Genomic DNA, 14,892 nt, shown 5'->3' with positions numbered 1-14,892 from the left:
ACAGGTGAATGGGGAAGTAACATGCTGACCCATTCCAATAATGACAATTCTGGAATTATATACTCACCCTCAGCTCGCTCCAAACCTATATGACTTTCTTCCGTACATTATAAAAAAAATTCTCTTTTTGTGATCCAAAACTGGATTTGGAGCAACATACTGTAAGGTTGATAAACAATGTTAGAATTTTCCTTTTTTGGGAGAACCTGCTATGGTGTGCTCTCTCTCTCTCTTTCACTTATGTAATCATACTCATAAATAGTATGAGACTGTAGACAAAACTCACTAATATCAACAGTAATCGTGTTTTCTTGCTTTTAAACCTTACTGGATGTTGAGAAAAGGTAAGCCGTCCACAGGATATGTTTGTTGTCCTCGTGACGGCTGAATGTGACCTTTGACTCTTTGACTCTTCTGTCCATTGGTTGTTTCTGTATGTATGCTCTCTCCATGGTACTGTAACCCACTTCCTGTGAATGTGAACTTACAGTATGTAAAGAAATCTTTGGTACTTTATTCCAGTTATTTTGTTTTCAGTTTACCTCTTCTTATGTCTCACTGTTGTCGCCGTGTGAAAATGGTGGAGCTCTTCTCTTTCCTATGTAAAATCCTGCCGTTTACCATCCAACATAGTCCTTACAGCACTATTTGAATACAAGGAAGTTGTTTTGACATTATTTTCTCTATTGTTCCTCAATCTCCAGTCATCTCAGGGAGGGGGACACCGAACACTGCTCTATGGCCATGCTATCCTTCTGAGACACTACCACTCTGGCATGGTGAGAGATGCATGAGGCGTTCTTTTCACCATTTACTGACCTTTAATGTGATGGCACTAATTTTAAGGAGATGTGTGTGTTACCCTGAATTACAGTATCTCAGCTGCCTGACGACATCACGCTCACTCACAGACAAGCTGGCCTTTGATGTGGGCCTGCAAGAGGATTCTACAGGTACATGTAATGACCAAGAGCAGGACCGTAACAGGGGTTTGCGGGGCCCTGGTGCAGGTTGTACCCGTGGGCCCTGTTTGAAATTGTGTAAATAGCACAAATAAATAAATACAACAAAGATACAAATTAAACATTGATTGACGTTGTTTCAAGTTTGTAGGTGTTCAGGTACAGAAATGGAATAATCTAATATAAAATAGCATTGCATAGTCTTCACTGTATAAATTAAATAGAGACTTATTCTTATTAAAACTACAAAAGTAATTCAGCCAAGAGCAGTGAGTGATTTTCTCTCTTTTTTTTTCTTGGATTAACATCCAAGGACACAGACACAGACAGCAGCTAGTAAATTTGGCGCCGTCACTTTAAGACACAATTCATGGGATTTCTTTCTCAACTGTTTACGTTCACTTAAGACATAACTAACAGTTTTTTGAGGATACTCGCCAAAACAGGTATTGTACATTTTTGTATGTACAAACCCGATTCCAAAAAAGTTGGGACACTGTACAAATTGTGAATAAAAACAGAATGCAATGATGTGGAAGTTTCGAATGTCAATATTTTATTCAGAATACAACATAGATGACATATCAAATGTTTAAATTGAGAAAAGTCTGGGGACTGAGGAGACAAGTTTCTCAAGTTTAGGAATAGGAATGTTGTCCCATTCTTGTCTAATACAGGCTTCTAGTTGCTCAGCTGTCTTAGGTCTTCTTTGTCGCATCTTCCTCTTTATGATGCGCCAAATGTTTTCTATGGGTGAAAGATCTGGACTGCAGGCTTGCCATTTCGGTACCTTCTTCTACGCAGTATTGGGGGAATTGGTGATCCTCTGCCCATCTTGACTTCTGAGAGACACTGCCATAAGTGGCAAATTGGTCCTTCAGCTGTTTCTTATATGTACATTTAACTTTTCCGGCCTCTTATTGCTACCTGTCCCAACTTTTTTGGAATGTGTAGCTCTAATATTTGGCATGACATTTCAAAATGTCTCACTTTCAACATTTGATATGTTATCTATATTCTATTGTGAATAAAATATTCACTCTCTATATGCACACAGAGCACTCAGTTGAGCTCTTTCGCGTCTTCTTGTGCTTGAATGCTTTAAAATCTCTTGAATGTTTAAATTGGCAAGGCTTAAAAACATGTGAAAATGATAAGTTGTTTTGATGATGTTCAGCAATGGCCCATCAACTGTCCTGAGCATCTTTCATGCTGGCCTCGGGCAGTCGGTTGTCCTGCAGAGTTTAGCGCTAACTCTAATTAAACACACCTGAACAAGCTAATTAATGTCTTACTAGGCATACTAGAAACGTTCAGGTGCTGAGGCAAACTCCAGGACCGAGTTTGGACTCTCCTGCACTATAGAAACACAGGAAAAAGAGTATTGTCTGACCAGCATGAACCAGATGGTAAAGCTAACAAATGCCAGTCTCATACTGTCTCCTCCATTTGCAGTCTGCAAATGGCACATTTATATCACCATGAAACACACTCTGACTATGCACACTTGAGAACAATCAAAGAGGGGGAGAAAAAACGAAAAGAAAGAAGAAAAAACCTCCCAACACACACATTAACACAAACAATACCCACAAATGACACAAGCAATAAGTCATCACAACAGTGACTATGTCTTGTTATATATTGTTAAACCTATTAAATAGTAATATTTGTGTGCATTTGTTTAAGTTATAGCGGTTTTTAAAATAATATGCATGTTAGAATTTTTTCCCTTTTTTTTTTTTTTTTTTTTTACTGGTGAGGTTCATTGTGTCTTTGTATATTCAGGGGAAGCATGTTGGTGGACCATCCATCCTGCATCCAAACAGAGGTCAGAGGGTGAGAAGGTCAGGGTGGGAGATGACCTCATCCTGGTTAGCGTGTCATCAGAGAGATACCTAGTGAGACTTTTTAGATCCTTAGTGATCTAATAATAATATCAACCATGATTCTCTGAGCAGCTGACAGCTGGTATCTGTGATATCTTCTGCAGCATCTGTCATACGCCAGTGGGGACCTGATGGTAGATGCCTCCTTTATGCAGACCTTATGGAACATGAATCCAGTCTGTTCAGGCTGTGAGCTGGCAGAGGGTAAGTGTTCAGCAAATACAGAGAGTTCCCAGTCAAACAGCAGCAAAATGTTCTGAAATATCTCTGTGTTTTTTGAAAGATAATGTATCTGTCTGTGCTCTGTGTTTATATTTGCTCTCTTCAGGCTACTTAACTGGAGGTCATGTCTTAAGACTGTTTCATGGTCACATGGATGAGTGTCTGGCCATCTCAACACCTGATCAGGGAGAAGAGCAGCGCAAGTAAGAGCAGTATATTTACTGTATACACACATGTACATAAGCTATTTGTCTTACTGTACCATCTGCATGTACAGTAAATTAACTATTATGTTTGGCTAAGCTCCTTATACTGTATATTCTACACTGAATGCTTAACATAAATGATAGTAACGTCAGTCTCTCTCTCTAGGATTGCACAATATGAAGGAGGGGCGGTATGTAGTCAGGCCCGTTCATTATGGAGACTTGAGCCTCTGAGAATTGGGTGAGAAAATCTCTCATTTCTTAACTGTATCATAATTATTAAATATTATTTTGCATATACGTTTTGTAATACATAGCTGTTATTTCTCTGCAGTTGGAGCGGTAGCCACATGAAGTGGGGCCAGGCCTTCCGCGTACGCCACATCACAACGGGTCGGTACATGTGTCTGGACGAGGAGAAAGGTCTAATGGTTCTGGATCCAGAGAAAGCCAACACCAAGTTGTCTGCCTTCTGCTTCCGTGCATCAAAGGTAGGTTTGAACTTGTATAAATAAAAAAAAGATCTGCTTTTTATTTTGCCCGTTTGACTAGTTCTCAAATTCTAACAGCATTTCTCATTCCTGGAGAACAGGAGAAGGTGGAGGGGGCTCAGAAGAAGCGAGATGTGGAAGGAATGGGTGTTCCTGAGATCAAGTACGGCGAGTCCATGTGTTTTATGCAGCATCTTTCCACAGGGCTGTGGCTCACATACGCTGCTTTAGATGCTAAAGCGGCTCGCCTGGGAACCATGAAGAGAAGGGTATACAAACCACATGATATCAGCTCATATACCTGATGTCAAGCCTTTCAAACTGTTGTGTTTCTTATGATCTTACATTTAATCTTTTTTATCTTTCTTTTAGGCCATATTACATCAAGAGGGCCATATGGATGATGCCCTGACTTGCTCTCGCTCTCAGATGGAAGAGTCTCAGGCTGCTCGTATGATCTACAGCACCACAGGCCTTTTTACACAGTTCATCAAGTACGACTGTGCATCACATACAATCTAGTGTTTATTTATACTGTATATTATACTGTCACACTGAATATTGTGTAATACCTTATAGGCAGAATAAGAATTTGGTGATATTTAATGGTTACCTTTATTGTTCGATAAAAAACTAAGTGAAATATAAGCAATATGACGTTTTTTGGCTAAACTATTCAATTTTTTTTTTTATGAAATTAAAAATGAAATAATTAAATTAAATTAAAATGATGCTGTTTTTTTTTTTTTTTTTTTTTTTTTTTTACTTTATATCGATCGAAGAATCCTAAAAAAAAAAAAAGGTTTCCACAAAAATATTAACCAGTACAACTGTTTTCAACAATGATAATGTTTCTTATTAAAGCAGAAAATTAATATGATTTCTGAAGGATCATTTGATGTGAAAATTTAGCTTTGGCATCACAGGTATAAATGACATTTTATTGTATATTATAATAGAAAACAGTTATTTTAAATTGCAATAATATTTCACAACATTTTTGTTAAATATAAAAAATATTTATTGTTAGATAAATTATGATATTATTAAATAATATGTTATATTATTAATATTATATAAAATATTTTATATTGTTTTAATCAAATAAATGCAGCCTTGGTGAACATATAGCTTTCATTCAAATACATTAAAAAAAATGACTGACCCCAAACTTTGGGTTTGTATGTATGAATGTATGTATGTATAAATAAATTAATTTGACAAGTATTTTATAAATAATTATAATAAAAGTATTCTTTTTTAAAATGAGTAAAAAAAGTTTACTGAAAAGCTCTAAAAATGTGTCTTTTCCGACTGATAATTTAAGAAAATATTTGTGGACAGTTGCCTTATATTTTCTTGTGTGTGTGTCTGTGTGTGTGTGAATGTGCATGCATCCTCTTCTCTTTCTTACATCAGAGGTCTGGACTCTCTGAGTGGGAAGAACAAATCCCCTGGTCCGGTGTCCCTGCCACTGGACGCAGTGATCCTGTCCTTGCAGGATCTCATCCATTACTTCCGGCCTCCAGAGGAGGAGCTGGAACACGAGGAGAAACAGACCAAGCTGCGTTCTCTGCGCAACCGACAGAACCTCTTCCAAGAAGAGGTATGTGTGTGTGTGTGCCTGACTGTCTGACAATCAGCCCTGATCCCCTTTGCAATTAATGTTTCTTTTCTGTTGCAGGGGATGATCACCATTGTGCTGGAGTGTATCGACCGGCTGAATGTCTACAACACTGCTGCACACTTCTCTGAGTTCGCCGGAGAGGAAGCTGCTGAGTCCTGGAAAGAGATTGTCAACCTGCTCTATGAACTGCTTGGTGACTGAATATAAATAAAAGTCAAAAGTTTGGAATAAATACAATTTTTTGAATGTTTTTGAAAGAAGTCTCTTATGCTCTCAACAAGGTTGCCTTTGTTTGATCAAAAAACAGTAATACTGTGAAATATTTCTATTTAAAAAGTCTGTTTTCTATTTTAAAATGTCATTTATTTCTGTGATGACATGATCCTTCAGATCCCTTCATTCCTTCAAATGAATATGCTGATTACTATCAATTATAATTAGTCATCAGTAGTTAATAATGGTATTGATTGCATTTTAAAATATGTTAAAATAGAAAACAGTCTTTTAAAATTAATATTTCAGATTATTACTTTTTTCTAATTTAAAAATATCAACTTTTTTTTTTTACTGAATGCATCCATGATGAGCATAAGAGACTTAATAATAGTAAAATAAAATAATAATAAAAAATAAAGTAATAATTAATTTAAATTTAAATTATTTATAAAATATTTAACATTTATTGAATAGCATGTAAAAGGCATAATTTATTAGAAAAATAAATATAATTTTTTTTCCCTATCCATTCTTCATTATTTCATCCTTTTTTCAATTATATTGATGGATTAGATTTGTGAATGTGTCTCTGTTTTCACAGCGTCACTGATTAGAGGAAACCGTTCTAACTGTGCTCTGTTCTGCGATAACCTGGACTGGCTGGTCAGTAAACTGGATCGTCTGGAAGCTTCTTCAGGTATTTATAACACCTTCCTCCAGCACACGGTCAACAAATGGCACAAAGTGACTAACAATCCGTCTTTAAACTTTGCCACATACTTCTTGCTCTCATACTTCTTTCTTATCTGTTGGTCTCCAGGCATCCTAGAGGTGCTGTATTGTGTTTTGATTGAAAGTCCTGAAGTCTTGAACATCATTCAGGAGAATCACATCAAGTCTATCATTTCTCTCTTGGACAAGCACGGTCGAAATCATAAGGTCTGACTGCAAACGTGATTTAGGTCAACTAACATGTATCATTTTGTGACACATTGAAAATCTCACTCTCCTTTGCCTATGTCTGGACAGGTTTTAGATGTATTGCGTTCTCTGTGTGTTTGTAACGGTGTTGCTGTGAGGTCCAATCAAAACCTCATCACAGAAAATTTGCTTCCGGGCCGTGACCTCCTGCTGCAGACTAACATCGTTAACTATGTATCAAGGTAATATCTGTCGAGCAGCTTTTGTTCATGAAGGTGCTCTAAATCAAAGAGATTGAAAAGATTTCAAACCATTTACTGCAATAAACATCACTTACTCCTTGTAGCGTGAGGCCCAATATCTTCTTGGGGACTTGTGAAGGTTCTACACAGTATAAGAAGTGGTACTATGAGGTGATGGTGGACTATGTGGAAGCATTTGTGACAGCTCAGGTTAGCCATCTGCGTGTTGGCTGGGCTCTGACCGAGGGCTTCAGTCCGTACCCGGGAGGAGGAGAGGGCTGGGGTGGCAACGGTGTGGGCGATGACCTCTATTCTTATGGCTTTGATGGCCTTCACTTGTGGTCAGGTAAATGTGGTGATCTTGCGTATTCTATATGTATATGAGTGTTTATGGTCCTTCAACCATATTTTTGCTCTGTGTAGGTCATGTGTCACGTCAGGTGGCTTCACCCAACCAGCACATCCTGGCAGCAGATGACGTTGTGAGCTGCTGTCTGGATCTGAGTGTGCCCAGTATCTCCTTCCGTATCAATGGCCATCCAGTGCAGGGAATGTTTGAGAACTTCAATTTAGATGGCCTCTTATTCCCTGTCATTAGCTACTCTGCTGGAGTGAAGTAATTAAAATTATTATTTTGTATTACATAGAAAATCTTTGTAGTAGGCATACGGCAATATTAAGATGCTGGCTATTTTTCATTTGTATATAATTAATGGATAATATATAAATTAAACATTCAATGTACATTAAATATTTTTTCTAAAGAAATTAATACTTTTATTTAGCAGGGGTACATACAATTGATCAAAAGTGATGTTAAAATCATTTATAATGCTTCGAAATACTTTTGTTTACTTTGTATGCTATTCTTTTGAACTCAAAAAATCCTAAAAAAAAATGTATCACAGCTTCCACAAAAAAAAACAAATATATATATATATATATATATATATATATAATAGAAATGTTTCTTGAACACCAAATCAGCATAGTAGAATGATTTCTGAAGGATCATGTGACACTGATAACTGTTGTAATGATTGCTAAAAATTCAGCTTTGCCATCACAGGAATAAATTACATTTTAAAATAACTTAAAATAAATAGCTATTTAAAATTATAATAATATTTCACAAAGTGGCAGTTTTACTGTATTTTTGACCAAATAAATGCAGCATTGTTGAGCATAAGAGACTTTTCAAACATTAAAAAGTCTTACCGACCCCAAAAATATTTTGATATTGTCAAGACAGAGACAGTTATTAAAAAATGAAAACTAAAATCACTAGTTTTAATTTAAAAAATATGATTAATTCATTTTTCAGAGCTCGCTTCCTATTGGGTGGTCGCCATGGGGATTTTAAGTTCTTGCCCCCTCCTGGTTACTCACCATGTTATGAAGCCCTTCTCCCCAAAGACAGAATGCGCATTGAGCCTGTTAAGGAGTATAAACATGACTTTAATGGAGTCAGAAACCTGCTGGGCCCCACGCAGTCCCTCACGCACACCTCATTCACGCCCTGTCCCGTTGACACTGCCCAGGTAAACTAAACAAACCACCTTTTTTTAAAAACTCCACTGTTGCTTACCTAAAACTCTTTGACTCAGTGGTAAGTGTATGTATTGTGTATGTAATGTCATTTGTAGATAGTTCTACCTCCTCATTTGGAGCGGATCAGAGAGAAGCTTGCAGAAAACATCCATGAGCTCTGGGCTGTGACCCGAATTGAGCAGGGTTGGACCTATGGAGTGGTGAGTGCGTTCTGTCTTTCACAAATAAACACCAACGCAAGCACAAACACAAATACATGCAAACTCAAGATCCTTATAAAAGTAAGTAAAAATGATCTCTCTCTTTTAGTTCAGGGATGATAATAAGTTGTTGCACCCATGTCTGGTGGACTTTCAGAGTCTTCCAGAACCTGAGAGGAATTATAACCTTCAGATGTCTGGAGAGACCTTGAAGTGAGTGTCTGTTGAATCTTAAATGTCTGAAGTTCATTGCTTATGCATCCGTCTGTCTATTCAACTTATTCACCATTTTTTTCTCCTTGACCTCTCCAGAACCCTCTTAGCTTTGGGATGCCATGTAGGCATGGGAGATGAGAAAGCAGAGGAGAATCTGAGGAAGATCAAACTGCCCAAAACGTATGTAAACCTCAAAACGCACCCAGGCAGTATTGGTCTTGTTTAATGGTTAAGGTTTTTGTTTTCATAATATTCTTTACATTGGTCAGTTATGTGATGAGCAGCATGTACAAACCTCATCCTCTGGACCTCAGCCATGTCAAACTGACGCCCAATCAAAACCAGCTGGTGGAGAAACTAGCAGAAAATGGGCATAATGTTTGGGCACGGGACAGGGTCAGACAAGGATGGACCTACAGCATTGTGCAGGTGTGGACACTATGCTGATTCTGTCATAATAAAACATATAGTTTCTAAGTGAGAAAATTGTCAAAAAATGTGTTGCCACCTTGCTGTGTTAACTAGTTTTCTGAAATTTAATTTCAAGGTAATATACTAAAGTACAGGGTATACAAAATGAAAAACATATATATATATATATATATATTTATATATATATATATATATATATATATATATATATATATATATATATAAAATATATATATATATATATATATATTTCAAAATCTTATTGATCATGGTGGAAGGGTGCTTTATTTCCCAGACCATACCATGTAATTATAGCTTATAGCAAAATTAGATATCATATTTTGGACATTTGTTGTGTGACTGTGTTGAATATCTGTGAACTAGAATTCTTCAGAAACTTGAAAGGGAGACCAACCCTTTTACTCTTGTTACTTACCCCTCAGGACATCTTAAATAAGCGCAACCCCCGTCTGGTGCCATACAACCTGCTGGACGAAAGAACCAAGAAGACAAATAGAGACAGTGTGAACAATGCTGTGCGCACTCTGATTGGCTACGGATACAACATTGAGCCCCCAGATCAGGAGAGCAGTGAGTCTTTGTTTTAGTGTGTTATTACCAGTGTCTGTATTAATGAAGCTGTGGGCATGGATGTCAAAACGATCACTTCTAGGATCCAGAATATGGAACAGACCTTAATAAAGTCATTGCCCAGCTTCAGATCTAAATATTTGTTAGGATTTGTATTGGTTTTGCCTTCCTAAACTCTCTTTGTCCCAAAGGTGGTCATGGTGTTGAGAACACACGTAAAGATAAAGTGCGTATCTTCAGGGCAGAGAAGCAGTATGCTGTTACCTCAGGAAAATGGTACTTTGAGTTTGAGGCCGTAACCATTGGAGAGATGAGAGTTGGCTGGGCTCGACCGAACGTCCGCTCTGACATTGAGCTTGGTTCTGATGAGCTGGCCTATGTCTTTAATGGAAACAGGGTCAGTGGTGTCATATTAATCTAATTCTTCTGTGTTATATGGTACCAGGCCGTAGGTAGCTAATTGGACCAATACATTTTGTGTGCCACACCAGTTCCTGACAAACTATTTTGGATAACTGCAATAAACGCTGAATTACTCTCCTCTGCTCTTCCTGCAGGCTCAGCGATGGCACATTGGTAATGAGCCATTTGGCCGTCAATGGCAGTCTGGTGATGTGGTCGGGTGCATGATAGACCTCACTGAAATGAACATTATGTTCACTCTTAACGGAGAGATGCTGATCAGCGATTCTGGCTCTGAAATGGCCTTCAAAGACATTGAGATTGGAGATGGTGAGGATTTAGGCTTTAACATTGTTCATCAGTGAGGTTTTGAGGGGTAATGTGTTTTTTTAATAAGCTTTGTCATTTAGCTGGTCAGGATATGTCTGTAGTTACTTTATGACCGAGTCTCAAGAGGTTTGTTTCCATAGACACAGATCAATCCTAGTCTTGGATTTAAAAAGCTATGTAATGAAAATTTTCTTTTGAAAAAAACAAAAAACAAATCAAACAAATCAAACAGCACTATAGACTGTAAAAGCAATTATTATTCTAGTGTCAAAAGTTCAATTCATTTGCAAAGTACATAATAAAAGATCAGTAGGCTACCTTGCATCTGTATATTAAAACAATATTGCCATTCAAAATATTGCAATACTATGTTATATTCACCCCCCCCCCACCACCTCTACAATAAATCAGCTTCTTCTCTTTGTTCTTCTCCATCCAGGTTTTATTCCAGTCTGCACTTTGGGTCTTTCTCAGGTTAGCCGTATTAACCTGGGTCAGGATGTTAGCAGCCTACGTTACTTTGCCATCTGTGGCCTCCAAGAAGGCTTTGAGCCATTCGCCATCAACATGAAGAGAGACATCACAATGTGGTTCAGTAAGAGCCTACCCCAGTTTATTCCAGTGCCCACCGACCACAACCACATTGAGGTATTTAAGCAATTTTTGTGTCATTTAGTTGAGATTAAGGGGTCATATGATGCTGCTAAAAAGAACATTATTTTGTGTATTTAGTGTAATGCAATGTGTTTATGCAGTTTAAAGTTAAAAAAACACATTATTTTCCATATAATGTACATTATAGTTTCTCCTCTAGGCCCCGCCTTTCTGAAACGCTTCATTTTTTACAAAGCTCATCAGTCTGAAAAGTGAGGTGTGCTCTGATTGGCAGCTATTCAGTGCGTTGTGATTGGACGATACCTCAAGGGTGTGACGGAAATGTTACTACTAAACATACTATGCCGTCTCTCAGGCCAGCAGCACAAGACTCAGTCCAGCTGCTCTGCTTGTGCACATCCCATCATTGGTTATCTTTTAGCAGTTCAGTCAATGTACTGTTAGGAGTAACTGAATAACTCAGGGTTATTGGTTTATTTCATATCAGAGAGCGTGTAAGGCATGTTTATAAATCGAATAACTTAAGTTATTTGTGGATTAGTGCGTACTGAAGACGCAAACCGTTTCAAACATTCCAGTTCGTTTTGGTTAAATAGAAAGATTCGTTCGCGATCCGGACATCACTAGACGAGACAAAACCAATAAAACCCATTAAAAAAGAGGCAGTTGTTGCATCCAGTGGTGACATAATTACTGATTATAATGACTTATACAGTCTTTTTACGCGTTGCATTGCGCTGCGTAAACAGAAATTTGCATTTGTGATCTGAGAAACAACAAACAACAAGCCTACTCTACTGCTCAAAACTTGTGTTTGAATCATCATTGGCAAATTATTTAAATATAAAAAACATACTTACAGGCTGCGAGTCAGAAGCGTCAGACTGTCCTTGCAAAGTTTTAACTGCCCAACTTTATAGAAACAACCATTGTGCCACAGACGCATTGCAGGCTACTGGTTCAGGAAACAGTCCTTATCCTCCATAAAATGCGCTGCACACATCTGAATATCTGAGATGGACTTTTCTGGAACAGTGTTGAAATACAACTTATCCACTGATTTCTAGTCATGTCCTCTTTTGGAAGCCCAAACAAAGTTTCACTTCAATGAAACACAGCGTCTCCACAACATGGCAGCGGCCCAAACGTTACGCCTCCTTTCTTTGCGTGAACATCTGGGCAGCGTTATACAAATCTTCCCACATAGTGATGTAGAGATGTGGGGGCGTGTTAGAATGAGCCATTTTAGGGGGGTGTGGTTGACTCTTAACTTTTATAAAGAATATCTCTTTGGATCTGAGACTTTAGTCTTTGCAACTTTACAGATCTTCTTATTCACCAAGAGCTTGTAACACTCCAAAGAGAAAGGAAAAACTGAAATCGCATCATTTGACCCCTTTAATGGTATAGATAAAGTTTCTGAATCTTTTTATTGTTCTCATGTGACCTATAGGTCTCTCGTGTTGATGGAACCGTAGACAGCGCTCCCTGTATTAAAATAACCCACAGGACTTTCGGATCCCAAAATGCCAACACAGACATGCTGTTCTTCAGACTGAGCATGCCTGTAGAGTTCCACCTGACCTTCAAGGTGCCTGCAGGCACCACTCCCCTCACACGAACCCTCACCAACCCTGAAGAAGAGGTGCTGGAGGTGGACCCCCACTCTGACTTTGAGGTGCTGAAGAAGTCAGCCAGTCGCAAAGAGCAGGAGGAGAAGGAAAAGGAGCCATCTATGCCCAAAGATATGCCGGGCATTAAGGAAAATGACAAAGACACTGCATCCGAGAAAGGAAAGAAGAAAGGGTGAGATCTGAGAACTTTAACATACTTTACAAAAGAGGACTTATTAAGGAAATAATATACTTTAAAAGAAAATACTTGAGTGAGAACTGAATGTAATGTTTTCAGACATTAATTGCATGTGTAAAGTGAAAAGTGATGTGACATACAGCCAAGTATGGTGACCCATACTCAGAATTCAGGCTCTGCATTTAACCCATCCAAAGTGCACACACACAGCAGTGAACACACACACCATGAACACACACCTGGAGCAGTGGGCAGCCATTTATGCTGCCGCGCCCGGGGAGCAGTTGGGGGTTCGGTGCCTTGCTCAAGGGCACCTCAGTCGTGGTATTGCCGGCCCGAGACTCGAACCCACAACCTTAGGGTTAGGAGTCAAACTCTCTAACCACTAGGCCACAACTTCCCCATGTTAACTGTACTTAAATGAAAATGACCCCACTTAAGTTCATATTAATATGTAATTTCTTCTGTTGTCTTGGAAAAAAGGTTAAAGTGTACTGCCGAATGTACTGACGAGCATTCATGGTAAACTAAGATAGACTTTAAAGTCATTTTATTGAAATTTCTATATCATATATTTAAATATATTTATAATTACACATTTGTAATGATGAAGTTGCAATTAGATAAAATATATTAACTTTAAAAATGTAAAATGTTGAAAAACAATGTAGTTAACATTATAATCAAATACTTTATAAGTGCTTTAGTATGTTAGTCAGCAAATAAGTGTACTTTAAGTGTACTTTTTAATTTGACATTATTACATAATGGATTTTTTAAAAAGTGTTCTTAAGTGTAAGAAACAATCATGAAAGTCATGGAAGGCCTTTTATTTCACTAATATTATATTATTTTCAAGTACAATTTTTTTTTTATATATTCTTTATAGATTCAAAGTACACCACAAGTGCACATTCAATACAATTAAGCACACTTCTTTTTCAGAAAATGTAGTTCATGCTTGACCCCTTAAAATTCCTCCCTCAGCTTCCTGTTTAAAGCTAAAAAGGCAGCCATGATCGCTCCTCCTCCACCTCCACCTATTATGCCCCGTTTGTTTGAGGATGTGGTACCCGACGATCGTGACGACCCAGAAATCATCCTCAATACGACCACAGTAAGTCTTCATTGCAAGATCTGTAGTATATTACACACTGTTTCCTCTTGTTTTTTTTTTGTTTTTTTTTTTTTTACTTATGCTTTTCTCTCTCCCTATCTCAACTGATTAGTATTATTACTCAGTCCGTATCTTCGCCGGTCAAGAACCTAGTGGGGTATGGGTGGGTTGGGTCACCCCAGACTTCCACATGTATGACCTCAACTTTGACCTGTCTAAGGTCCGTACTGTCACTGTGACTGTTGGAGACGACAAGGGCAACATACACGACAGGTGAGATGACAAAATTCTGCCATGTCAAGTTATTGGAATGTAGGCCAATGAAGACACATACAAGAAGCTGCAGTGTAGAGCGGCATTTAGTTAAAAATAAATGTTCGGTATAGTGAGGTAATGTAGGTGAATATCGATTTTGGTGCACTGGTGGCCTAGTTCAGTCACCAAACATCAGAATAGGTTGGGAGCAATCTAATGCCTACATTTATCATATTTTCAGTGTAGTTTTTTGGATGTACAAACTAGAAGAAGAATTAAAAGAAAATGACACTAATAAATAATTTGATTAATGAGTATTTATTCTTGATTTTCAATAAAAATGTAAACAGCCTTGAAACAAATTAAATAGTAAGGGTTTTCAGAGGATATATTTTGAATTTCCTGTGACGTTGGCAAATAGTTCTTATTTTAAGCACAAACTTCACTATTTGTGTGTCACATGATCCTTCAGAAATTACTCTAATATGCTGATTTAGTGCTCAATAAAAAGCATTTATTTGAAAAGAAGATTCTTAAATAGAAATTAATGTTATCCTTTCTAAATAAAAATATTAATTTAAAAGAAAGAAAGAAC

At 37.6% G+C, this 14,892-nt stretch overlaps 1 protein-coding gene across 15 annotated transcripts in view; it reads left to right on the top strand.

The window, feature by feature from the left end:
- Nucleotides 1–14,892, top strand: part of LOC109108995 (ryanodine receptor 1-like) — a 107,158-nt gene that overhangs the window by 23,296 nt on the left and 68,970 nt on the right. For all 15 annotated transcript variants that reach the window (XM_042775088.1, XM_042775092.1, XM_042775089.1 and 12 more), the window contains 28 exons: nt 705–779; nt 875–953; nt 2,751–2,863; nt 2,956–3,055; nt 3,180–3,276; nt 3,446–3,520; nt 3,614–3,770; nt 3,872–4,039; nt 4,143–4,264; nt 5,190–5,376; nt 5,455–5,590; nt 6,215–6,310; nt 6,434–6,552; nt 6,643–6,776; nt 6,881–7,122; nt 7,200–7,392; nt 8,101–8,317; nt 8,423–8,527; nt 8,637–8,740; nt 8,840–8,923; nt 9,013–9,172; nt 9,619–9,766; nt 9,958–10,163; nt 10,324–10,498; nt 10,938–11,146; nt 12,567–12,919; nt 13,913–14,042; nt 14,155–14,315. In XM_042775088.1, coding sequence (XP_042631022.1) covers nt 705–779; nt 875–953; nt 2,751–2,863; nt 2,956–3,055; nt 3,180–3,276; nt 3,446–3,520; nt 3,614–3,770; nt 3,872–4,039; nt 4,143–4,264; nt 5,190–5,376; nt 5,455–5,590; nt 6,215–6,310; nt 6,434–6,552; nt 6,643–6,776; nt 6,881–7,122; nt 7,200–7,392; nt 8,101–8,317; nt 8,423–8,527; nt 8,637–8,740; nt 8,840–8,923; nt 9,013–9,172; nt 9,619–9,766; nt 9,958–10,163; nt 10,324–10,498; nt 10,938–11,146; nt 12,567–12,919; nt 13,913–14,042; nt 14,155–14,315 — 4,145 coding nt within the window. The remainder of the gene's footprint in view (nt 1–704; nt 780–874; nt 954–2,750; nt 2,864–2,955; nt 3,056–3,179; nt 3,277–3,445; nt 3,521–3,613; nt 3,771–3,871; nt 4,040–4,142; nt 4,265–5,189; nt 5,377–5,454; nt 5,591–6,214; nt 6,311–6,433; nt 6,553–6,642; nt 6,777–6,880; nt 7,123–7,199; nt 7,393–8,100; nt 8,318–8,422; nt 8,528–8,636; nt 8,741–8,839; nt 8,924–9,012; nt 9,173–9,618; nt 9,767–9,957; nt 10,164–10,323; nt 10,499–10,937; nt 11,147–12,566; nt 12,920–13,912; nt 14,043–14,154; nt 14,316–14,892) is intronic.

Source organism: Cyprinus carpio, chromosome A18 (genome assembly GCF_018340385.1).
Source record: "Cyprinus carpio isolate SPL01 chromosome A18, ASM1834038v1, whole genome shotgun sequence".
NCBI lineage: Eukaryota > Metazoa > Chordata > Actinopteri > Cypriniformes > Cyprinidae > Cyprinus > Cyprinus carpio.
This window is presented reverse-complemented; position numbering and strand designations above follow the sequence as displayed.